This window comes from Rhineura floridana, chromosome 1 (assembly GCF_030035675.1).
Source record: "Rhineura floridana isolate rRhiFlo1 chromosome 1, rRhiFlo1.hap2, whole genome shotgun sequence".
NCBI classification, from domain to species: domain Eukaryota; kingdom Metazoa; phylum Chordata; class Lepidosauria; order Squamata; family Rhineuridae; genus Rhineura; species Rhineura floridana.
This window is the reverse complement of record NC_084480.1, coordinates 87,729,282-87,756,246: the sequence shown is the minus strand read 5'-3', so window position 1 is coordinate 87,756,246 and position 26,965 is coordinate 87,729,282. Positions and strand designations below refer to the sequence as shown.

The following is a 26,965-nucleotide window of genomic DNA, read 5'->3' as shown; positions in this document are numbered from 1 at the left end:
GACTGGTGGGTGAGGTTTGTAAGAACAACCCCTGGGACATATGGAAAGGCAGTTTCCATGGTATAGTGACACAAAATTATACAAGGTAATTGAAATAAAATGGGATATTATTTATTTGTTTATTTAAAAAACTGACCAGGGCCATAGTCCTGGCACGCTCCCAAGGATATTCCAGTACCCTTCTATGAATGTTAAGCTTTCATACTATAGTAGTAGTAGTAGCAGCAGCAGCAGCAGCAGCAGTAAGCTTCTAACCCTTTTATTTATGGAGGTAGAAAGAAAAGGTGTGCAGGCAGTACTTTACCCAATTGATCACCAAGTAGTAAATCCATACCCAGGTATCAGTGTTCAGTCAGTAAGTACAAAAGCACTCAAGTAATCAACAAGTGCTTGTGCACTTCAGTTTATTTTTAATTGTATTAAAATATTTAATAAATTAAACGTTAACATGTTATACTACCTATATTTAGATTTATACCACACCCCATCCCAAAATGTGGGATACAGCCTTCATGTACTCCAAATAATCACATGCCTAGTGGATGAGGATTGAAAGAGCACACTTTGAAACACTACAAAGTGACCTCCAGTAGCATCTGTCATGAACCACCCTGTCAGATCTTGTAAGTTCAGGTCTGTGGCTTCCTTTATGGAATCAATCCGTCTCTGGTTTGGCTTTCCTCTTTTTCTACTCCCTTCTGTTTTTCCAAGCATTATTGTCTTTTCTGGTGAATCAGGTCTTGTCATTATGTGTCCAAAATATGATAACCTCAGTTTCATCATTTTAGCTTCCAGTGATAGTTCTGGTTTAATTCATTCTAACACCCAATTATTTGTCTTTTTTGCAGTCCATAGTATGCACAAAGCGCTCCTCCACCATCACATTTCAAATGAGTTGATTTTTCTCTTATCCCCTTTTTTCACTGTCCAGCTTTCACATCCCATACATAGACATCGAGAATACCATGGTCTAAATGATCCTGACTTTAGTGTTCAGTGATACATCTTTGCATTTAAGGACCTTTTCTAATTCTCTCATAGCTGCTCTCCCCAGTCTCCATTTTGGTTCATGATTGTGCCGAGGTATTGATAATCCTTGACAAGTTCAATGTCCTCATTGTCAACTTTAAAGTTACATAAAACTTCTGTTGTCATTACTTTAGTCATCTTGACGTTCAGCTGTAGTCCTGCTTTTGTGCTTTCCTCTTTAACTTTCAGCAGCATTCATTTCAAATCATTACTGGTTTCTGCTAGTAGTATGGTAACATCTGCATATCTTGAATTATTGGTATTTCTCTCTCTAATTTTCACACCTCCATCTTGGTCCAATCCCTCTTTCCGTATGGTATGTGCTGCATATAGATTAAACAAATAGGGTGATAAAATACACCCGTCTCACACTCTTTCTGACTGGAAACCAATCGGTTTCTCAGTAGCCTCCTGTGCAGAGTATAGGTTGTACATCAGGACAATCAGATGCTGTGGCACCCCCATTTCTTTTAAAGCATTCCATAGTTTTTCATGATCTACACAATCAAAAGCTTTGCTGTAATCTATAAAGCACAGGGTTTGTAGATTCTGATTCTGAAATTCCTTGGTCCATTCCATTATCCAACGTATGTTTGCGATATGAACTCTGGTACCTCTTCCCTTTCTAAATCCAGCATGGACATCTGGCATTTCTCACTCCATATATGATAAGAGCCTTTGTTGTAGAATCGTGAGGATTACTTTACTTGCATGGGATATTAAGGCAATAGTTTGATAACTACTGTATTCCCTGGGATCCCCTTTCTTTGGAATTGTGGGCCGTTGTTTAGTTTTCCATATTTGTTGACAGATTTTTGTCCAACTTGTAGGAACTCTATTGGCGTGCCATCTGTTGCTGGTGATTTGTTTCTCCCAAGTATTTTAAGAGCAGCTTTCACCTCACATTCTGAAATTTTTGGTTCTTCATCGTAAGGTTCGTCCGTGAAGGAATCTGTCATCCTTGCATCTCTTTTATAGAGTTTTTCAGTGTATTGCTTCCATCTTCCTTTTATCTTGGTCAGTTAGTGTGTCCCCCTGTTGATTATTCAACATCCCTACTCTTGGTTTAAATTTCCCTTTCATTTCTCTAATCTTTTGGAATAGAGCTATTTTTCTACCCTTTTTGTACATAGCCCAACAACTGTTTCAACAATACTATGCAGCCTACATTTAGTGTCCCAGCACATCTTCATAATCTGCAACCAGAACTGAGAAAAGGTATAAACAAATTATGGACTTATTAGACTACTAGTCATGATGGCTATATGTTACCTCCAGTCATTAGAGCAGTATGCCTCTGAATACTACCTGTTGGGGAACATGAGTGATATTATGCTCATGTCCTGCTTGTGGGCTATCTGGTTATCCCCATTTTATCCTCACAAGACCTGTGAGATTGATTAGGCTTCGAAATGGTTACTGGCCCAAGGACATCCGGCAAGGTTCATGGCTGAGTAAGGATTTGAATCTAGATATCCCCAAACCTAGATCAACACTCTACCCCAGTTGTGTACAACACACAGCCTACTGTCATATTTCGTGTGACCTGCTGAGGTCCAGAAGTACCCAGAGGCAGCTTCTAACACTGCTATCCCTGGCTCTCCTCCTTGGCAGCATAAATTAAGCAGTAGGCAATGGAAGGCTGCTCTTTCCTTGACATAACGCTGTACATTTAAGCTGGGCACTGTGAAGGGGAGACACCTGAGGACATTTGAGTTGTGCAACCCTGCTCTAAACCCTACTCCACCACTCCAGTCTGAAGCTAAAAACTGAACACCCACACTTTGCAGAGGAATGGATATGAGTAAACAGATTTTGCTCCCACTGGGACCTGAGGCAGCAGGGGAAATATGAGTTTTCTAATATTGAAATGATGCCAGAAAAAAGGCAGAAACAACTGTCCATCCTAGTCACTGAAAATGGCAAGAAATTATGGATTCAAACTAGAAGTAGATCTCATCTGAAATACAACAGAAAGGGAACACACTACCCTGAGAAGCTATGAAGCCTGCTCCTCTAGAGATTTTTGAGAGTAGATAGAAAAACCATCTGGCAGAGATATTTTAAGTAAAGGAAATCCCACTTCTAGAAAAAGCCCAGATGCCTGAAAATGCAGTGCTAATGCCTAGGCAACTGAAATGCTTTTCCAGCTCTGGGAGTTCCTGCATTACATTATGGTTCTAGACGCAAAGCAGGTATCCACAAGTGTCTGACCAAAAGGGATTGCAACACCTGTTAGAAAAGCGCTAGAACAATGCTTACAATCTCTGCTGTTTTGGAACAGACAGTGCTTGAATCAAAGAAAAGAGAAAGTTGATTTCTTTGCAGGAAGGACAGCACAACCTATGAAAGGGCAACCAAGTTGAATGAACTCTAGCTATAAATACCTCAAAGTAATGAAGAGGCAGGAGTTCAGAGACACAAGGTCTTCTTTTCAGGATATCTTTTTTGAACTCATGCCAACACACAATATGCAGATTTTTAAATGTATGCTGTATCAGCACATAAAATACACCCAATTCCTACTGGAGAATCTATGTCTATCTACAACCCTCAGTATAGAGTGATTCCTTGGTACCACTCATATCATCTTAATCCTCCCTGACCTGCTGAAAATGGAACATATTATTCAAGGTTTGCAATTGGAAAATCTGTAAATACAAGGCAGTATTTAAGAAAAACTCTGGAAAAGCCCAGTGGAAAAGTAACTGCATTAATTCAAGTTTTATTAGCTTACAAGTAATCAGAAAATAACACAAGATCATATTTTTCCTTTCGTGTTACAAAAGTGAGAAGTAAGGTAGATAAGTGGCAAACCAGTTATCACAATGCATGGAAAACACAGCTACTGCAGCCAAAACTCTAGTACATGTTACCAGGAAACAGAGGACAACCATGGCTGCTATTTTATTTCTCTTGGTGCATCACAGAGACAAGAAAAGTCTTCAAAGACTTTTGGAAGTGTTTGGGGAGGGGGGAGGATGTGGGGGCAGATGGGGCTTTACTGACTCCAAATTCATTCTAAGTCATCTAGACTGGATCTCCAATAGAGAGTCTCATGCCATGGGCTTCTTCCTTCAGTTCATTACCACAATGATTTTGGTGAGACTAAGCACAGAAATAAAAGCCTGTAGAGCTCTAGGCCATGTCAAACAATATATGCGTCAACAAACTGCTCAGGACCCCTTCACAAAACTTTCTCCACAAACGTTTCTTCTATGAGGAGAGCATTATACCATAATGTGTCACAAGAGCAAGCATTTCTACTTAACTAAGTGGGAAGCTGAGATGGCACACATCACAGTTATTAGTGTCAATTCATATGTAGTTTTTCTACAAGCAGTTTTATCAACCTAAGACAAAGATGGGAAGCTCCGACCCTCCAGGGGGTTAATGCTGGCTCAATCTCATTTTTAAAAACCACATCCACCTTCCAATCAGCTGACATCACTCCGATGGGAATGACATCAGCAGATGGGTGGGGTGGGGATTGATTCTGTGTTGGCTGTGCACACCAGTTCCCCTGCTGGGAATTGGCACACACAGGACAAACCCTGCCCCCCCATACTCTTCAGCTGATGTGCAGGGGTTAACTCCTGCTAAGGTTGGCTGTGTACACCTATCCCCCTGCTGGGAACAGACATGCACAGCCAAAGCTCAGCACAAGGCTGTTAGAAAGTCCTTCTTAAAACAGCCCTGCGCTGCTCTTTGAACTTCTAGGTTTTGAGATTACAAGACCAGTGTGGGGCTGTTTGCAAAAGGGCTTTCAACAGCCCCACACTGCACTTTGAAGTCCCAACAGTCAGGGCTTCAAAGCACATCAGGTGACTGGCAGGTGAGTGGCCCCATCCACCTGTCAAGTTTGGCTCTCCAGGTATGGGGAGATCAAGATCTGGCCCACCAGTCAGAAAAGGTTCCCCACCCTTGACCTAAGGCATAGTCACATATAAAGCTCCCCTCAGAAAGATATCTCAGAATACTGGGTGCTTGAAACATGCTTTGAGTGCTAACTACACTGAATTAAGCAAATCCTTTCCCAATACATATATTCTCACAAGATGAATAGGGCTAATTACCAACAATCTCCCCATCTTTCCCCATTCCAAACTGCAATACTTTCATAATCAGTTTCTCATATTTTCTCATATGAGCAGACCACCCAAAAAATGCTTTATTGCACAGACTGAACTGTTTGGTTTCACTGGAAATAATACAACTTTCATCTCATGGAGAAGTCTGCTAATGCCATAGGACTGAAGCAAGAAATACACATTAAAGTCCTGATAGAATTCTAACGTCTGGGCTGCACATTTGTGTATGTGACTGAAAGAGGTGGGGGGGATATTTTGGGACTGATAATGAAGGGGGCTCTGGGGCCAATAATAACAGTTACTACACAATGTTTTTTTGTAGTGGATAAAGACTAAAGACAGGTGGACACCTCAATGACCAAATGGGACTTGAAATACATAGCATTTTAAAGATACAACCCTATTATGATTTGTTTAAACCACAGCCACTCACCAAACACAGAAATGGCACCAGTCATTTATTTCAATCCAAATGGGAACCATTATCCAAACCTTTCCATCTCTTAGTCAGAAATGTCATGGTCAAAGCCCAACACTAATATTAAATGAGACCACAAACAAAATGATTAACAATGGATGTTTCGTATCTTAACAGTAAAATAAAGAGCTGTGAAACCATTTCAAATTAAAAATTTGATGGGTTCCACATTTTTGCTGCCAGAATACAGCAGGAGTCCTTGAAGGGATCCATACTGAAAACAAACCAACCTTTTTGTGGTTAAATGTTGTTATGCAACTATAAGCAACAAAATCATTTGTAAAATCTAGTTCTAAGCTGACAGTTGTCTGACCGTGAGCCAATCCAGACACTGATGAAATATTTTACATGATATGATTGCCATCTTGGAAGTGATACATGTATTGAATGTACACATGTGAAGCGATACGTGCAATACTTCAAAAGCCTGTAATTTCATCTTGTTGCATCCCAGGCCTCAGATATGTCAGACAGTAACTGAAAGAGGGGACATTTACAAATGTGGCTCAGGCATCTGTCACCAGGACTCCACATTCCCCTAAACTGGCTGAAGCCCAATCCAAGTAAAAGTAACTCATGGCCAGAAGAAGAATTTCGCATCTGCCTCTTCCATTTGGGCCAGGGCTTGCAATTTTCATGCAAAAACCTAAATATAGCTCTGCCACTTTCTTAGATGCCCTCAGTTTACCAATCCGGTTAGAAGACAGACAGTAACACTAACCAGTAACACTAAAAAGCACACATTGAAGGAAGTGCTCAGCTGAGTAGTAGAGCCCGGACACTGATCAGACCCTACTTACAGTTTAGGATTTCTATTAAGTCCTCACAACTGTCAAAGCAGTAGTTCACTTCCCTAATATTTTTCCCAGGGTCCAATACATCCTGACAATTCCCTGCTACCTAGAACCTCATTTGTGCTACTTAGAACTTGCCATTTGTGCTAACTAGACCTTGCCATTTACCAGATAACTACCATTTCATATTGTTGTTGTTGCTGCTGCTGCTGCTGCTGCTGTTATTATTAGATTTATATCCCACCCTTCCTCCCAGCAAGAGCCCAGGGTGGCAAACAAAAGCATTAAAAACATTAAAAAATCATAAAAACAAACTTTAAAATGCATTAAAACAAAACATCTTCAAAAACGTTACTTAAAAAAAAGCTATCAAAACATCTTCTAAGATTATCCTCAATGAAACACTGCTTAGCACCCTGACGACTTTCAGCTTTGCACAAGTGACTATGTTGGGGAAGGAAGATGCAAAATGATCACACAAGAGTAAATAATCACACACCAATGTACGTTTGTACAGTTGTCTATGCAGGTCTAAGGCAATGTACTGTATACTACCACATACCTACTGCATGAAAAGTATTTTTATCTTCACCACTATCTAAACCAGCCCTTAACATAACAGAAATTCAAAGAAGTATATTTTATTTATATAATTTTCTGAAGCCCTTTGCAATATAGACTCTCTCAAAATCAATTTAAACTGGTTTGGATAAGCTCAGTTGAACATTTTCAAATGCATAAAGAGTAAAAATAAAATTAATTCTAAATTCTAAATTAGAAACTTGCTGGGAGACAGCCATGTGTGATAATTTATAGTTCAAAAGATTTAATTTTTCCTGTGTAAAGGGTTAACTGACAATAGCTCTGAGCACTTAAATAAATGAACTTCTAAAATAATAGTTTTTTGTCTTGATGCATACTTTAAAGCTTCTCTGAGCTTCAACTAGCAAATAACTTTTTCTGCTCCATTCTAGAGATTAAACTGACCAGAGAGCAGAGAAATCTTATCACTTTACAAATACATTGTTAACCACCAACTATTACTGGTGCATAGCCCTTCATCATAAAACAGATTGTCAAATCAACTGAACTAACTGCTGGACCCCCTTAACATAATGTAAACCATGACACTTTAAAAAAAAAGAACAATGAGGGAGGACAATGACAAAGTAGTATAAATAAAAGTACTTGTCCTTTTACCTATGCAGACCCATAGCTTGATTCCAAGTCATGGTTTTCAATTAAAGACATCCAGTGGATGGCAAAATTCCAGTCCTTTTTGGATATTCTTCCAGCATACATTTCAGTACAATTTGGCAGTCTCTACTTAACAAGTCAGTCAAGCATCTGACATGACTAACTCAGAATTAGCAGAAAACAATCCTTTCAGTTGAAAGATAAAAAGCACTAGGAGGACTCACATACACATACACACTTTCCTGTAAAATATTGGGTTTGTAAACATTTCTATGGGACCTGCCCTGTTTAACTAATTAATTATATGAATTAAGAGGTGTGCTATGAGGTAGCCCAAGTTGGCAGATGACACTAAATCATTCAAAATAGTGAAATCAAAGAGCTTCAAAAGGTTCTCTCCAAACTTAGTGACTAGACAGCAAATGGCAGCAAGGGTCATTGTAAGTGCAAAGCGATGCAGACTGAAACAAACATCTTTACTTCACACCTGGATGCAGCTACCCAGGAAACAAATCTTCCAGGGTCACTATAGAGAGTGAGACTTTACTACAACTGTCAACTCAAGAACCTATTCATTCATTCTCCCCCTCCACACACACAATTACCATTACACAAGGGGGAGAACACAGAGACAATCCTATTGCTCGCCCTCATGCACACACAATTGCCATTACCATTCCTAAAACTCTCCTGCCATTGGAGGCTGAATGTCTGATATTTTTAATGATGTTTTATTGTTGTTTTTACTGATTTTTCTTATATGTTACATTCCATCTTGATAAATCATTATAAAAGTGCAGATTATAAACAAACAAGCAAACAAACAAAGGGAGCCAGCTTTACTCAGATAGGCTCCCTGCATGATTTAGAGCCCAGTTCCCAGCTGCAGACATTCAGCCCCCAACACATATAAGGGGGAGAATTAACGGCTGGGGCAAGTACGTTAGGGCAATGTCAGGATTCAAACTTACAATGGATCCTGAACCCACAACCTAAGAGATATCCGGCAGAGATTCAACCCTGCCACACAGCTCTGGCCAAAGCAGGAAGCTGCAAGATGGCAAACCAGAGTAGAAAAGGGGCATCAAAAGCAGCAACAGACCACAGCAAGTCATGTGACAAAGCTTGACCGCTTGCTGCTTGGTCTGAGCAAAACTGAAACTCTGCTGTTGCTCCTGGTTTTTGTCACAGTTCTACCACACACAGCATCAAACTTTCTCTTCTGTTCTAGGGCCTTGCCTCCAGACATGGCAGAAGCCAGCTCTAACAGGCAATGAAAAAGGCATTACATAACATCTATATCTTATCTATGGTATAAATGCAGGGTCCACTGGTTCATGCATTTTTTAAATTCTGACTAGATCCTATTAAGCTCAGTGGAGTTATTTCTCAGGGGAGGCTGTGCAAGCCCTGGATCAGTGCCTGGACTTGGCGGTGGGCTGGATGAGGGCCAATAAACCAACTCTGAGTCCTAGCAAGACTGACATGCTGTGCTAGGTGGTTCCTGAGTCCAGGTAATTGGTCAGTTGCCTGCTTTGGAAGGGGTCGTACTCCTTCAGGAAGAGCAGGTCCATGGTCTGTGGGTGCTCCTGGATCCATCTTTGTCACTAGAGGCCCAGGTGATCTCATTGGCTAGGAGTGCCTTTTACCAGCTTTGGCTGGTAAGACAGCTGCAGTCATTTCTGGACTGGATAGCCTGACCACTGTTGTCCATGCACTGGTAACCTCCGGGCTGGATTACTGGAATGCGCTCTATGTTGCCCTTGCAGCCAGTGCAAAATGCAACAGCACAACTGCTCACTGGGGCAGGACATTGCCAACATATTACCTTGATGCTGAAAGAATTGTGTTGGCTGCGCATTAGATACTGGGCCAACTTCAAAGTGTTGGTTTTAGGTATAAAGGCCTATACCGCTTGGGACCAAGATACCTGAAAGATCATTTTACCCCTTATATACCCAGTCGATCACTGCACTCTGCAGGCAAGGGTCTCCTGCAGATACCATCTCATCAGGAGGTTCATTCTGCACAACATAGGAAGCAGACTTTTAGTGTTATGCCACCTATCCTTTGAAATTCCCTTCCTTGAAATATTAGACAGGCACTGTCTCTGTTGTCTTTTCGGCTCCTACTGAAAACCTGCCTGTTTCAACAAGACTTTTAAGTAGAGACCTTATCCCAGTATGCATCTGTATTGTAATTGTTTGGGGGATATTTTTAAAGACATTTTTTTTAAAAAAAATTAGATGTTTTGTTTTAAATATGTTTTGTTTTTAAGATTTTTGTAGATGTTTTTAGTGTTTTGTAGTTTATTTGCCACTGTTGGCTCCTTCTGGGAGGAAGGGTGGATATACATTTTTTTAAAAATTTGAAATACATCTAAAATTGCACTATTCACAAACCAGTATTGGAACATTTCTATTTACCAGATGCACACAGCAGTAGTGGTCAGACAATTCTACCTCAGCTTAATAAGTCAAGATATGAACCAGCCTTTTGAGCAAACACATCCCCTTGACTCTTCTTTTTGCGTGAGTCAGGAAACTAACCAGGAAGTATTTCCTTAATTATAGTTTCCCATTTTGTCCAAAATGGTAAACCATGGTTAACAACTTTGGAACATGTTGGATGTTAGGAGAACTTCAATCCATGGTACAATATCTTGGCTTGTTCTGAAGCTATCAATCACAGTTTCCTAGTCTGGGCAAAACGGTAAAGTACTGTAATTTAGAAGCTTCCCAGTTTGTTAGTTCACGAAAGGGACCAATCGGTTGCATATCCAACCAAAAGGCTAATCCCTACTTCAGCTTATTACACTGAGATGTAACCATCCAAAAATGGTACACTTGTGGGTGGTACACTCATGGGCAAGTACAGTCAACACAACTAGCTTATCACAGACAAGAGGCCCAACATCCTTAAGTTTGTTGAGAGATCTTCACATGCCCAGAAGCCCCTCTGAGAAAAGCCTGAATTCATTTCATGCAGTTTTAATTTGAACAAGCTTTTAAAAATATCTGTTAGCTACTTGCACAATAATTGTTCTGAACCTGAAAAACATTTTGCATTATCTTCACAATGCACAAACAAATCTGGGATAGTTTTATGATTCAGTTAGACAGTTAGACAGCCTGTATTGAAAAGTTAACTTTCACACTCAATTAATCCCAACTCTAACCTGCTGCAGAACCATGGTTAAATTTATCTTTTCTTTACGCAGCATGCAAACCCTTCTAGTTAAATACACAAAAGTATAGAAAAATAATGTCAGAGCATTAAACTAGAAAAAGCAAGAAAATTTAGTTAGAGCAGCCACTTCACTGTGAAATAATACTTACCAGATGAACTGTTACTGAATGGCTTAAAATACTCTAGCACAACAAACAGCACTATCTGAAGCTACTGAAGAAAATATTTAAGCTACAGCTGTTAGGGGATGTTTTTGGTAGTTTGTTGGTGCAGGTTATGCAAGCTTTTGAATTCCATGTAACTAAAGGCAGGCACAAATCCTATGACCTAAAGAATCTTGCATACTCCTACATCACCTGAAGCTAGGCCAACACAAGATATATTATTGCTCTCTGTCCTGGGGGGGGGGAGAGAGAGAGAATTACCAGTCATTATCTACTGACCTCTGCCTAGTGTGCCAAAGTTAAATAGTGCAGGGCCAGCCATGTGCCTGTTGTCAAATGTGCATATAAAGAGTTTCTCTTCCACGATGTGTTATTGGATGGTTTAGAATAAAGCCACCCCACTTTGTTTTATAGAGCAATCTTCACTGACTTATCCACATATTAAAGTGGGGTGGGAGTTGGGAGAATGAACCAACTTTTTTCTGATTAAAAAAATATCCATGACTATAGGGAATTCTTATCTGCCATAGGTGAGCAGGCAAGTAGCTATTTCTGCTCATAATATGCAGTCTTTGTCTGGCATACGACTTCACTAATGTATTTTAAAATGCTGCTTTAGCAAAATCTCCAGGCAAACTGACAAATCAGGCACACTAAAAGGATTAAGCTGTGAAGAATGAACTATAAAGCCAAAGTGGGATGAGAGGCCAAGTGAGTCCTGAGTGTTCTGAACACATCGTTGCATGATGGCTTGGTGACAGCTGCCCTTAAATAGGCAGTGGTATGGCCACTCCTTAAAAATTCCATCCTGGATCCACTGGTGAGTAATAACTACTGGCCAGTTGCCAATGCCCCTTTTATGGAGAAGGTGGTGGAGAGGGTGGTGGCAGAGCAGCTTTAAGTACTCCTGGATGGCACCAGTTATCTGGATCCACTTCAATCTGGGTTTAGATCTGGTATAGGGACTAAATCAGCCTTGATTGTCCTGATGAATGACCTGTACTGGGAGAGGGACAGTGGAAGTGTGCCCTATCACTGTCATTTGATCTCTCAGCAGTGTTTAATACCCTGACCATGGTTTCCTACTGGATCAACTGAGGTGCTTTATTACAGTTATTCTTTTCCTACCTGCACACTCAAATCCAGAGAGTAGGATTGGGGGAGTACTTTTTTATCTCCTGGCACTTGTGCTATTGGGTTCTACAGTGCACCATTTTGTCCCCAATGTTATTTAACATCTATATGAAGCCATTGGAAGCAGTCATTAGGTGTTTTGGAGCATGGTGCCATCAGTAAGTTGATGACACACAGGTCTATTTTCACCATTAACATTTGAAAAAGGAGAGGTTGCACAAGCCCTAGGTAGTGGACTGGATGAGGGGTGTTAGGTAAAAATCATTCCCTAGACCCCAAGAGTTGTTAAGAGACGTACATTATTGTCAGAACCAGTGTTGCAGTGAATTATGGGACTTAGAGAGGATGGGAAGGACAACTATTCTAAGCTTCATTTTTCTTCGTGAGAACCAAAAGCTTAAGGCGCCTCTCAGACTGTAACATTTCTGTAAAAATGAGATAAAATGTATCCACTCTAGATGTTGTTATTTCTCTCTGTCTTAAAACACTATACACACCCTGTAATATTGTAGCTAATCCAGCACAAGCAAGAAGCATTCTCAAAATATCTTACTACAATTGTATCCATAAGATTTACGTCATACTGCTGAGCTAGTAAATTGTATAGGCACATTAGTAACATCTTTATCTCTTTTGGTGTCAATCTGCTCCTTTCCCTGTCTTTTAGCGCTCTAATCTCAAAACAAAGTTTTCCTCAGACTGACAAGTGTATGAATCCTTTATCAAAACTCTCGCTTTCTTAGAATCAAAAGAAATGCAACAATGAACAAATGCGCTTACTTATCTCTGTAATATTGTGTTCCCATCTTATGATTTTAATAATATTGTATCTTGTTTGCTTTATGAAACCCTATATAAAGGATGCTTTAATTAATAAACGTTGTTCTCTGACCTGACAGACTTCTGTCTGTGCAGAGCAGAGATCCCTCTTGATCAAGCAGTTTCTGTGTTGCTTTATTTTGGTATCTGGCTGAACCACTAACAGGTAAACTAAATTGCTAAAGCTTGCACTTCTATTCAGGGCTGAGGTGTGCGCTAGCTCACCCTTCCTGGGAGGGGAGGGGTTTTTAAATTTGAACCCAACAGGGGCATTAAACAGAGTTTGAACCCTGGGAAGATAGGGGCTCTGTGGGTAGGTGGTTCCTGTGTCCAGAAGATAGATGAGTTGCCTGTTCTAGATAGGGATGCACTCCCTCTAAGGCAGCAGGTATTTAACTTGTGGGTACTTCTGGGTATATCTTTGTCATTAGAGGCTCAAGTGACCTCTGTGGTTAGGAGTTCCTTTAACCAGCTTTGTCTGATACATCAGCTACGACTATATCTGGATCAGGATCACTTGGCCACTGTAGTCCATGCACTGGTAACCTCAAGACTACATTACTGTAATGCGCTGTATGTGGGGCTGCCTTTGGGATTGGTCTGGAAACTTCAGCTGATGCAGAGTGCAGTGGCTAGACTGCTGACAGGGATGCATGGCTGACAGTATGTGATACATTTGTTAAAACATCTTCATTGGCTGCCCGGGCCAGATTAAAGGTTCTTCTTTATACCAACATCTGGGGTAAGGACTACCTGAACCTTTATATCCCATCCTGATATTGAGATCATCTGGAGGAGTGCTGTTAGTTGTCCCCTGTGTTACAGAGGCCAGATTGGCCTCAACTAGAAGTCTGGCATTTACGAACATAAAAAGAGCCTGCTGGATCAGGCCAATAGCCCATCTCATCCATCATCCTATTCTGGTAATGGCCAACCAGTCGCCCATGAGAAGTAGGACTTGAGAGCAAAGAGCATTCTCCCTTCCTGTGGTTTCCAGCAATTGGTATTCAGAAGCATATTGCCTCCACCTATGGAAGCAGAGCAGAGCCATCATGGCTAGTAGCCACTGATAGCCTTATCTTCCATGAATTTGTCTAATCCTCTTTTAAAGGCATCCAGGTTGGTGCCCATTGCTGCCTCTTGTGGGAACAAATTCCATAGTTTAATTATGTGCTATGTGAAGAAGTATTTTCTTTTGTCTGTTTTCAGTCTTCCAAATATGAGCTTCATTGAATGTCCACAAGTTCTAGTGTTATGAGAGAGAGAAACTTTTCTCTATCCACTGTCTCCATGCCATGCATCATCTTAGCTTTTAGTGTTGTCAGTCCAACACTGTGGAATGCTCTTCCAACAGAAATTCAGCAGGCATCCTCGCTTTTGACTTTCAGGCATCTCTTGAAGACTTTTTATGCTGACACACCTTTGCAGCTAGTTTTTTTTAATTAGTCAGTTACTTTAATGATTATCTGCATTGTTTTAGGTGTTTATGTTGTATACCACCCTGACATATTATGATATGGCAGTACAGAAATACTTTTATAAATAAATAATAAAATTTATGTCTATAGAAGGAAATCTTTTAGTCTTGTTTCCTTAATATCCCAATATCCTGTTTTTATTATAGTTTTGCTTACTTCCATCCTTTGCATCTGTAAGCAATAATGAGTTCTATCTTTCTGTTGCTAGGCTACTCACAAGATTCCATTTAAAATGTGATACCTCTCCAGTTCCATAAAAAGCTCACCATTGAAAAGGGAGTAAGGAACCTACAAGATTGTGGGGGGGGGGCTCCATTAGCTCCTGAAAAGCAGCAGAACATGCAAAATGAAAATGCTCTCATGCTGCCTATAACCTTCTTGGGCACCCCATGCCAAGGGAAAATAACAACCCAGTTTGCCCAGTCAGGACGCCAGAAAATGCCTAGCTTTGCCACCTTCTGAAGCCAGCTGGCAGGGAATGAGCTGCAGTGCAGAAAGAAAGCTAGTTTACAGCATTAGAAAAAAAGAGCCAAGAAGTGGGAAAACACTGTCCACGTTGGAGATGCCTCTTGCCCAACCAATCTCTGATGATCAAAGCAGTCAAATAATTTAGTAGTGCTTTCTTTTCTGCTGTGCCTTATTCAGAAAGGGGCAAAACCCTTTCTTGAAGATCTTTTTCTTCAAAAAGATTAGAAAAAATTGAACAAATAATGATCTCTCCCCATTAACTCCCCATCTTGCTATTGTCTCACGGAATCCTTTTGTTCCAGTTCATCACATTGGGCTAGTTGGTTACGTTTATTTTAAAATCTTAATTTGTCATATAGATACATCAAAAAATGTGAATCAGGGTGGATTTTTTTGTCCACACAATTGAAATAGCTCTCAGTGAATGTTCACATGAATTCACTGAACTTATTTTGTGAATTAAGTTAATTTATCTTTCATATATGCAACAGAGTAGGAGATTTGATTTGATTTTATATCTGGATACTGTTTTTTCCAACGGCTGAAAGGACCTCAAAGCAGCTTACAAGAATGAAACGTATCAAAGCATGAAAGTTGGTGTCTTTCTAGTCACCTATTTACAAATTGCAAAATGGAACATTAAATAACATCGCAGAAGTGCATGTTTTCTTTGGAAGATCTAATAACTTTGTATATGCTTCAGATTTCACTTTGAAGTAAGGGTACCTCAGAAAACTTCACAGTTTAAAATTACATGTTATTTTTTAAAACACAAAATATAAAAGGCTAAATTAGTCTTCACCAACCCCTGCCCACCAGCTGTTTTGGACTAAAACTCTCTGCAAAATAAAGGCAGTTTAAACTGGGAAGGAGCCTTTAACTTCAAACCTCTCAGATGATTCAGTCAAAATACAAAGGAAAGACAATCATTTATGTCAAATTGCTATTTGTCCCAATTGGCTACAGGGTATGTTACAGGAGCCAGCAGTCTAAATAACAATAAAAAACAGGATTAACAAACAATGCTTTGCTTCTTCTTTCACTGCAGCAAAAGCCTGTCATTCCTTTTCTTTGAAGCCCTAAGTAGTTTGTACTCACTGGATTAGAAGACTTGGGCACTTGCATACTTTCCAGACATACAGCGCTTAATGACAGCTTCCTTTTATAAAGCAACAATGCTAGAGAGAACAAACAAGCTTAAATTGCACCTCTTCCTTAAAGGAAGCCTACTACAAGAGTAATCAAATTTTCCAAAAGTAACACTAAAACATGCAATAAACATATAGCAATACAAAGACATTCTAGATGATGCATAGCTGGCTAGATGTGCACTTTGTTGTTTTTTAAATTGTTGGCTGTATTTATAATTTTCAGGACCCTGAGGGAAATACATTAAACTTTTCCGGCATTTAATTACATACCAATAATGATAGAATCTCAGGTGATACATGCTTCTAACTTAAGTTCATTGAATACAAACTTTAACTTGGCAGTCAGCGTTCAAACTATATGCAAGAGGCCTGAAATCAAGCACACACTTTATGAAGCACATCTTGGACACATGGAAAAACAACCTTTTCTATTTTAATAACCTAACCACCCGGAACTTAAATGTTCATTTTGTAATTAGTAATCAAATTGCTTCCATACATACAACTGATGCTCAATCCTATTAACACTTTGCCCAAAGTGAAGTGTATTTAGAAAGCAAAGTAGGATCAGCTTTCCTGCAAACAACTGAAAGCTACCTAAATAGGATTAATCTGCCAGGTTTGTCAGTCTTCATTTCTCCTCCCCCCCTCTCTTGCATTTCTATGCTTTCCAAACAAGACCAGAGATTGTGAATTCCCAGCATTTGTGACAGAACTGCTGTTTAAAAAATCAGGACATTACCAGAGAAAAATTGTTTTCAGTGGAAGCCTTATCTGCTTCTTGGCCCAAATTTAAAATTCTAACGTTATAAATTTTAACTGTAAAGCAAAGGATACAGATATTTGTAACTTGTGAGATGTTTTCACATTAAGGCCTGGAAGTTTGCAAAATGCATTACAACCTAGATGAATAACAATCTAATGACACTACTCATGCAGTTAATTTATCCAATAACCATCATTACTCAGAAATAAGCTCAACAAATTTTAGTGGGACTTGCTCTCAGATGTGCATAGGACTGCAGCTATAATCCTATAGCCTCGTTCCCAATCTGGTCATGCTTAGAGTAAACCCATTAAAATTACTGGTGTTTCATTGTAAAAGTCTGAAATTTCCAAGAAACAACTATTAGATCAAAAATGAGAGTTGCTACTTTAAAATACGTTCTACTACAATCTGTTGGGGGAGGGGATGGAGAGAAAAAAGACAAGCTATACTTAAGATAATTTACTCTTCTAGCGCAAACACATTTATTTGAATGAACCTAGGAACGTTTACTTGGAATACAAGTGGACCGATTTCAATGATATTTTCCTCCCACTAAGGATGCTTAAGTAGGCTCAGCAGCACTCACTTCCAAGTAAACTTACACAGGACAAGTACCACACCGAATCTAATTAGATGTGGGCAGCAAACCTATACATGCTCACTTCAAAGTAGTCAAGCATAGGATTGCACTGTCAGGCCTCTTTCATATACCCACACACATTGAGCCAATAGGCAAAAAACCTTGCGGTTAAATAACGTACCTATAGCCCACAGATATTTCTATCAAAACTTTAAAAAGCAGGAAAATTGGGCACCTATAGTGAATGTACCAAGGGAGCAGAAGACCTGACTTCCTCTCTGAGATACTGTGCTGCCTTACACATTTGTAAAAATGCAAACACAATTTGGGTTGGTCTTTCACACTCCAATACACTTCTTGTGTAGCTTGGAAGAAAGGGAGGAGAAAGGGAGAGGAGAGGGAAAGGAGGGGAAAGGCAGGTCTGATTATCTGCATGCTTAGTGAGTTCAGTAGGATTTACTCCCATGCAATCATGGCTGGGATAGGTAAAACTGACCATGGGAGAGGAGAAGGGGGAGGGGAGAGTAGAGGGAAGGACGAAGGGGAGAAGGGAGCAGCAGGAGGGGGAGGGGGAAGAAGAGAATTGGAATGAGTGAAAGGGAGATGATGGGAGGGGGAGGGGGAGGGGAGGTGTGATCATTTGCATGCTTATTGAGCTAAATGGGATGCCTTCAAGTAGATTCTGACTTATGGCGACCCTATGAATAGGGTTTTCATGGTAAGCAGTATTCAGAGACGGTTTACCATTGCCTTCCTCTGAGGCTGAGAGGCAGTGATTGCTCCAAGGTCACCCAGTGAGCTTCATGGCTGTGTGGGAATTCAAACCCTGGTCTCCCAGGTCATAGTCCTAGGATAGGTAAAACTGACCATGGGGGAGAGGGAAGGGGTGAAGGAAGGGGAAGGAAGGGGCAATAGGGAGGGGATAGGAGGGAGGGGAGGAGAGGGCAGGTTTGATTATTTGCATGCTTTTTGAGTTCAGTGGGATTTACTCCTGTGCAATCATGCTTAGGATAGGTGAAACTGACCTGGGAGAGGGGCAGGGAGGGCGGGCAGAGAGGGGAGGAGATTGGATGTGTGGGCACTGGGAAGAGGGGATGCCCCTTTCCTTTCCAAAAGGAAAACACTGTTAACAGTATCGTTCTTTTTCAGGTTTTCCCCCACCTTTTTATTCTACAGGAGGCACATGTAGCCTCCCACTCAAATTTAAACCAAAGCTGTCCCTGGCCACATCCACACCAAGCCTTTATTTCACTTTAGACAGTCATGGCTTCTCCCAAAGAATCCTGGGAAGTGCAGTTAGTGAAGGGCACTGACAGTTCCCCTCACAGAGCTTCAATCAGAGCGGCTGACTGTTAAACCACTCTGGCCACTGGAGCTGTGTCAGGGGAATGAGTCTCCTCTCAGCACCCTTCACAAACTACACTTCCCAGGATTCTTTGGGGGAAGCCATGACTATCTAAAGTGAAATAAAGGTCTGGTGTGGGGGTGGCCGCGATTAGGCAAGCCAAGCAGCTGTGAGTCTGGCTTCTAAAACATTGACAGTTGGTTCTTACTGAGCATGCCCAAATTTATCACTGACTTCAATGCTAAATTTCTTAAATTAATTAAAAATCACCCTGGCATTTTTTTTAACTTTTAAACTGCAGACGATGAAGGTCAGTGTATGGGGCAAGGTCAGTAATAGGATTACAGGTACTCTATGAACATGGCTGATTTTTAATTAATTTCAATAGATTATGAGAACAATGATAGAAAAAAGTCCAAAAGGGATCTGGTGTTTTTCTCTCTTTTTACGCTTTGAACTCTCGATTCTCTCTGACTGTTTTGTGTATCGCCATGAAAATTTAAAGGGTTGTTAAGCAAGCATTTCTGAGTTCAGGACTGTAAGTTTTGTAAGGTTTTGTTTTGAAATGATCTTATGGGAAGCATCAGAATGGCATGGGGGTATTTTCAATTTAACATTGAAGAACGCAAAAAAATCCATGCTGACTATAGTATACAGCCACTCTTGTGATTGTATAATAAATAGGATGGATCATGGGATCTGACTGGCACCCCATCAGGAGGGAAGGCTGCCTATTAGGTTTGAAAGAAACACACAATCAGCCCCACCCAAGTAGTTGCAGTATTCATACACATACATTTGGTGTTCACGCACATATGTAGGATTGCACCGTAGGGAAGCAGCTGCCATATGGCTTAGTGTGTATGACTAAAGGGGAGCTTACATCAGACTGCTTCCAGTAAAGTGTTCATTGCTGGATTAGTGCTCCTCATGCATGTAATTTTTTTTCTGTGTTTACAAAGATGTTCTTGGCATCAAAATGCCAGCATTTATTTTCCCCCATTTAATCCAGATTTACCATTTCCAAAGCAAATGGGATAAATTGATGGGAAAAAAACCTTTTTCCAGTAAACCATATCCACATCTACTGTATGTCCCAGTGAGGTGTCCAGTGCAACATCTGCTGCAACTTCTTGGGATCGGTTTCAGTTGATGCGGCCTGATGACGTGGACAAGTTGTTTGTGACAATGCGGCCAACAACATGTCCTCTCGACCCTTGCCCTTCTTGGCTTATTAAAGCTTGCCGAGAGGGTTTGACCGAGTGGATCCATGGTGTGGTCAACGCATTGTTGAGGGAGGGAGGGAGTGGTTCCAGCCCTGATGGATGACCTTTTTCGGGAGAAGGACAGGGAGAGTGTGACCCTGTTATTCTTACTTCATTTCTCGGTGGCTTTTGATACCATTGACCATGGTATCCTTCTGGGCTGACTCGGTGAGATGGGTATTGGAGGCACTGTTTTATTATTATTATTATTTATTTATTACATTTGTACACCGCCCCATAGCCAAAGCTCTCTGGGCGGTTTACAACAATTAAAACATTAAAAACAAATATACAAATTTAAAAACACTTTTAAATTTTTTTTAAAAAAAACACATGCTAAAATGCCCGGGAGAAGAGGAAAGTCTTGACATGGCACCGAAAAGATAAGTGTTGGCACCAGGCGCACCTCGTCAGAAAGATCATTCCATAATTTAGGGGCCACCACTGAGAAAGCCCTCTCCCTTGTTGCCATCCTCTGAGCTTCCCTCGGAGTAGGCACCCGGAGGAGGGCCTTGGATGTGGAGCGTAGTGTACGGGTGGGTTCATGTCGGGAGAGGCGTTCCATCAGGTATTGTGGTCCCAAGCCGCGTAAGGCTTTATAAGTTAAAAACAGCACTTTTAATCAAGCTCAGAAACATACAGGCAGCCAGTTCAAGTGGGCCAGAATCGGTTTTATGTGTTTGAACCATCTGGTCCCTGTTACCAATCTGGCCGCTGCATTTTGCACAAGCTGCAGTTTCCGAACCATTTGATCCTGTCTCCAGGATCATTTTCAGAGAATAGCATTGGGTGGTTCTATTTTGGCTCCCTGGCAATTGTGCTGTGGGGTGCCATAGGGTACCATCTTGTCCCCCATGCTGTTTAACATCTATATGAAGCCCTTGGGAGTGGTCATCTGGAGATTTGGGGCAAGGTGTCAGTATGCTGATGATACCCAGCTCTATTTCTCTGTAACATCTGAATCAGGAGAGGCTGTGCAAGCCCTGTACAGCTGCCTGGACTTGGCGGCGGGCTGGTTGAGGGCCCATAAACTGAATCTGAATCCTAGCAAGACAGAGAAGCTGTGGGTTGGTGGTTCCCAAGTTCAGATAATTGGTCAGTTGCCTGCTTTGGATGGGGTCATACTCCTTCTGAAAGAACAGATCCGTAGTCTGGGGGGTGCTCCTAGATCCATCTTTGTCACTAGAGGCCCAGGTGACCTTTGTGGCTATGAGTGCCTTTCACCAGCTTCAGATGGTAAGACAGCTTCAGCCATTTCTGGACAGGAATAGCCTGACCATTGTTGTCCATGCACTGGTAACCTCCAGATTGGATTACTATAATGTGATCTGTGTGGGGCTACCCTTGAGGTTGGTCCAGAAGCTGCAGCTGGTGCAAAATGCAGCACCAAGACTGCTACTGAAAATATTGCATTGGCTACCTATTAGCTACCAGGCCAAGTTCAAGGTTGTAGTTTTGGTGCATAAAGCCCAATACAGCTTGGGACCAGGATACCTGAAAGACCATCTTGTCCCTTATAAACCCAGTTGATCACTGCACCCTGCAGGTGAGGGCCTCCTGCAGATACCATCTTATCAGGAGGTCCGTTCTGCACAACATAGGAAACAGACCTTTAGTGCAGTGACACCTACCCTTTTGAATTTCCTCCCCTTAAATATTAGACAGACACCATCTCTGTTATCTTTTCCGCGCCTACTGAAGACCTTCCTCTTTCAACAAGCCTTTTAAATAGAGACCTTATTCCAGTCTGCATCTGTGTTGTAATTGCTTTTTAATATATTTTTAAACCTTCGTTTTTTAAATGTTTTTAAAGCTTTTTTAAAAATGTTTTTAAAGATGTTTTGTTTTAACATGTTTTTAATGGTGGTTGTGTTTTAATATATTTTTAAATCTGTTTTTATGATGTTTTAAAGTGTTTTTAGTGCTTTTGTTTGCTGACCTGGGCTCCTACTGGAAGAAAGGGTGGGATATAAATCAAATAAACAAATAATAAATAAATAAATAAATAACTGAATTATTCATTTGCAATGTTAAGCCCCCATCTGAAAACACTAAAAGTACTTAAGATCAGAATGTTATACTGCAATTCTGAATAGGTAAATACCACAGAAGTTAATGGAATGCATTTCTGAGCAAACAATGATAAATATCACTTAAAGGCACCCCATTTTCTCCCTAGCATTAAAAAATTAACTTCCCCCCCCTTTTTGCAGTTAAGGAGTGAAGGTACAATGCATGGATTTATGGATCAAATATTAAGTCCCAGTTTATTTAGGGTAAAGCCCTAAATAAATATTAAACATGAAATTTACGTTGCTTATCCAGTCTCATAGCTCTAGTTCATTCAATCATTTTGAATCATCGCTACAATACCACGGTGGAGGTATAATTCAAACTCCTCCACCATGCATCCCCATGCAAATAGCCTATCCTGTTTGCTGGAACCTGCACAAGAACCTCCAATTGTGCAGAGACTCAGTTTGTGCAATTTAGCCCCCTCAAATATGAGGAAGGGGACAGAAAAATTATCCAGCTGGTCTCTGTGCAACTGGACATATTCCTGGATGCCCCGTCTCACATAGAAAGTTATCCATGTGGTCAGCAAGAAGGCCTTGCACTACTTCTCCACCATGCTACTGCAGTGTCCTGCCCACCCCCATTAATGTATAAACTGGGCTGTGTCCCATGGCTGGTAACACACACATACTTATTGCATCTACCCTGACAGAAATTTTGAGAGGCTGGTCACAGCAAGAGTTATTTTGTCAAAGTAAACCACAAACATATGTGGATATTTTCTGTGCTACTCAGTAATAGTTTGGCTGGCACGCTTTGTCCCTTTGAAGTACAAAATCCCAGCACATCCCATACAGAGACTTTATACCCATAAGAAAACAAACAACCTATATCTACATGAAACAGTGTGCAACATGTTTTTTAAGAATCAGATCATTCCACAGTAAATAACCTGTGACCACTATCCTGGAAATAGCATTTTAGAATCTCACATTGAGAATGTTTTTGCAGAGGAAAGAGACATGGGATTCTTGAAAAATTAGGCACTTTGGGGTGAAAACAGGAAAATGAGCTAAGGGGAAGTTGACACCCAGCTTTGCTTATTTCTCAATTAAAATATTTCCAGTATTTTGCAAAGATGTCATACTCCATTGTTTTTTTAAGGAAAAGTGTATAAAGTGAATACAGTATTTATTCATAATAGTACAAAGGTCAGTTAAGTTATCGGAGCAAAAGTAACTCTTGTTTAAAAGAACAAGGATCCATTATGACACTGAGTGAAGGGAGCTGCCTGAAATCTGTCAAAGAAGGAAGGAGAACCTCTCACAGTGAGAAGCAAGGGGCGGGGGACTCTTGTGTGCCTTCAGTACTGGCCCCCTAAAACAGATCCAGCTGTCGAAAGGAAATGGGGGTGGGGTGGAAGGTTATATCTCACATTGAGCCTGAAACTCCAGCTAACAGAGAAAGCCTGCCACCCTTACTTTTTATAGAGTCTAAATAAATAAATAATCCCTATCATTTTGCAGCCATCTCCCAGTCCTTTGGGGGGTGGGGTGTTCAGTCCTGTTTTCTCAGCTCTGTGAATAATAAGGCCACCTCCCCAACTGAGATCAATGTGCATGTGTGTGGGGAAAACAGGACAAAAGTGCAGGGTACTTACTACTTGCAAAACTCTTGTTAATTGTGCAGCCTTAACCCAAGACCTTTAAGGCAGCCATAAGAGTCTCCCAAAAAATAAAGTCAGAAACGTTATCTCCTGCCCCTATGCTAAAGCAACAAATGGCAAGACCATGGGACTCCAGAGCTGAGTAACAGGCACCCTAGGCATCTGTCACCTCCTGGGGAGAGGTAAATGGATCAGACCATTCAACAAAAGGAAGAAACATTCTTTTAAACATGCAACTGATTAACAGGCCCTCTCTAATCGGCAGTTTGGGCCTGTTATTTTTCAATTGGGGGTGGATTCCCTTTTCAAGGCAATCAAAGTTAACACCATTTTAAAAAAATAATGAAACAAAACAAATGGAAGCTGCACTGGCCCCACAGCCAAGTGATTAAGCATGACTCGAGTCTAGGGGAAGAAGAACTTTATCATCTTGCTCCCCTTACTGAGCAAATCGGGCCAGAGTGAAGAGGAGCCAAAATTATCTGGAAATAGTAAGCAAGGGCATAATTGGCCATTGCATGATTTAGTCCAGGGATCAAAGAGAGGCAGCCTAAAGCTACCAGTGCATAGGGTGGGGGCTAAAATGCAAGCCCAGCTTAGCTCAGCTTGCCTGAGAAAAAAGCACCACAAATCCACAGCTGGACATAAAATGCAAGATCAGGCCATTGCTTTTGCAAGGACTGTTAAGTCTTGTCTTCCACTAGCCTCGTATTCACTCAACACACTCCCCCGCTCCTCCAGCTCCAAAGTACTCCCATAAATCTTGCTGCTGGTAGGGTTGAGGGAGAGATGCGGGACAAACTGGCAACAATTCAACAGCAGTCCGTCTGCCCATCCATCCGTCCGCCAGTGTGCAAGGTCAGATGTTAATAGGGCCGCTTGAATGCAGGCTCTCTAAACAATCACAAGGCTTGTTGAACCGAGTCCTAATGTTTCCTGATCTCCATGGCTTCACCCTTTCCTCTTTCTTTCTGGGTTAGGTCAGCCAGGTAACAGGAAATGGGACTCTCCAAAAACACAAACACTCCTGGGAAGGAGGGAAGAAAGGAAGAACTCAAGCCCCCAAGCACATCTGCTCACACCCACACACCCTTTTCCCCAGGATTGTTCCCCCGCCGGCCTCTGGCTACACTCCACCAAACCACAACATAGTACAGCCACTGCAAGAGGAAGGGAAACACGCAGAGTTGGTTTTCTGGCCATCTCAGGTTCCTTTGAAACACCCACAAAAAAGAGAGAGGCAATCTGCATCCCAAACAAGTTCTCTCCCCACCCCCTGCAAAACACTGTGTAATTAAAGAAGAGGGATTTCCCTTATTTCCTGCTCCCCTCCCCAGATTCCTCTCCCCTCACCATGCCTCCTAAAGAGGCGGGGTGGGAAGACAACGCTGGACGGAGCCACGTAAGTCTTCCAAAACTTTCTCTAACCACCACCATGCCAAACTCACTTTCCCCATCCCGTTTTCTCACCCTCTCTGCGAGGAACACTCCGAAATTTCTATGTTTAACAATAAGAGTTTGAAAAGAGGGGAGGGAGGGAGAGGAGGCCAGGATGGCGCTGCTGAGATGTTGTAGATTAAGGGGTGTGCAGGACAACTCCCAACGGGGATGCGTATCTCCTGTATTTGAAACAGCACTGACTTAGTGCTTAAGGAGGAGGGTAGCCTTGAGTAGTCTTTCCAGGGCAGTTTCCCCGTGTAAGGCCATGGAGGTACAATTTGCCATGAGATGCGACCGCGATCCTTTACGTAAACTAACAAGACTATTCGCGAGGCACTGAATCTCTCGCAGCCTCAAATTGCTAATCTGTGCACGGTTCCTTGGGAGCACGCCCCGCTGAACTCAGGTCGGCTTACTTGCGAGTAAGAAGAGTTCAAGTCCTACCTATAAAACCGTTTTATAGGGAAAAGGCACGTTTCCGAGCATTTTTAGTTCCAGCCGAAGGCTGCAAATGGACTCAAGGTGAGAAATCCTCAGTCAGGGCTACTCTAGAGCCATCGGATGCCCCCTCAACGGGGCTTTCTACAAAGGGCAACGGAGCTCCCTTGGAGGAAGTGGCTTTCGGCGCCATCGAAAGGGCTACTCTCGCGCAAAAAACACGTTTTTCTCCCTGTACTATGCTGGCTTCCCTGGGGGACAATTGGCTTTCCACGCCTCTTGGGGCAAAGTCTGTAGGACAACTCTAGAGGAATCCTTGCAGCCGAGAGGCTTCAGTTGGAATCCAGAGAGCCCCCGGCATTCTAGGCAGCAACAGGACTCCTCTGGAGCAACATGGACGCTCGCGCGGTATCAAATTCAAGAGGGCTCCTCTAGAGTAAGCCTTTTCGTTTGACTCGCCTTCAGAGGCAGCGGCCCGCCGTCCGACTGAAGCGCAACCCCAAAAGTGCGACTCTAGAGGAGGGCACGCGCTGTTAGCCCCGCCGTCCCCAGGCCTCTTCTGGGGCGAAGGAGCTGCTGCTGCTCAAGCGCCAAGACGGACGGCACCCCACTCGCCTTCGGGGCGCTTCAACCTTACCTGCAGCGCCGAGGGGAAGAAGCGCCGACGCCGCCAGCAGGACTAAGAAGGTGGCTCTGCCTGTCCCCATGCTGGCGCCGGCCAAGAAAGAAGGACGAAGGGGCCACCGCACAAAGAGCCCTTTGTGGTCTCTCTTGCCTCTTCGCCTGGCTAAGAAGGTGGTGGCGGCGGCGGCGGCGGCTGGCGTTTCCCAAGGATGCTGCCTTCCTGCTTGTTTGCCCGACCAGCGCTCGCTCCTAGTCGGGAGAGAGGGAGAAGCTGCCGCTCCGCCTTCTCCGAGAGGACTCCGCGCCCCACACTGGCCACGGCGGAGGCTGCCTGCGGGAAGAAAGGGGGAGCCCTTGAGTCTGCCTGGTGGGCGCGCACCTCACTTGGCGCGCCGGCCAGGCAGCCGCTGCTCCTCAGCACGCAGCCAGCGGTGGCCCAAGCGAGCGGCCAGCCAGGCGTCCCGAAACGAAGGGGGCGGGGAAGTGCTCCTCCTCCGGTGTCCCTCCGCGGGAGGAGGAAGAAGAGGGCAAGGGGGACTTGACTGGGGGGCGGGCTGGTTGGCTCGCCCTGAGAGGCGGGAGAGAAGGCCCACATCACCAGGCAGGGGGGAAAAGAAGAGAGGCGCTGGATGCCCTCTGGGGAAGGGCCGAGGTTCAGTGGTAGAGCACACGCTTTGCATATAGAAAGTCCCAAGTGCGATCCCTGGCATCTCCAGGTAACGCTGGGAAAGCCATCTGGGTGAAACCCTGAAGAGCCGCTGCCAGACAGTGGCCTGGTTCACCCACCACACTAAGCCAAGCCATGGTTTAGCCTGAAAATGTAGGCTCCC

General features: G+C 42.4%; 1 protein-coding gene across 3 annotated transcripts in view; it reads right to left on the bottom strand.

Annotated features, from left to right (window-relative positions):
* Positions 1 to 26,630, bottom strand: part of ROR2 (receptor tyrosine kinase like orphan receptor 2) — a 216,091-nt gene extending 189,461 nt beyond the window's left edge. Inside the window, exon 1 of one of the 3 annotated variants that reach the window (XM_061625655.1) lies at positions 26,149 to 26,630. In XM_061625655.1, the coding sequence (XP_061481639.1) occupies positions 26,149 to 26,218 (70 nt within the window). In that variant the 5' untranslated portion in view covers positions 26,219 to 26,630. Of the gene's footprint in view, positions 1 to 25,103; positions 25,184 to 25,517; positions 25,671 to 26,148 lie in introns of those variants that run through there. The other 2 variants (XM_061625676.1, XM_061625665.1) reach the window with 2 other exon arrangements.
* Between the last annotated feature and the right edge of the window lie 335 nt (positions 26,631 to 26,965).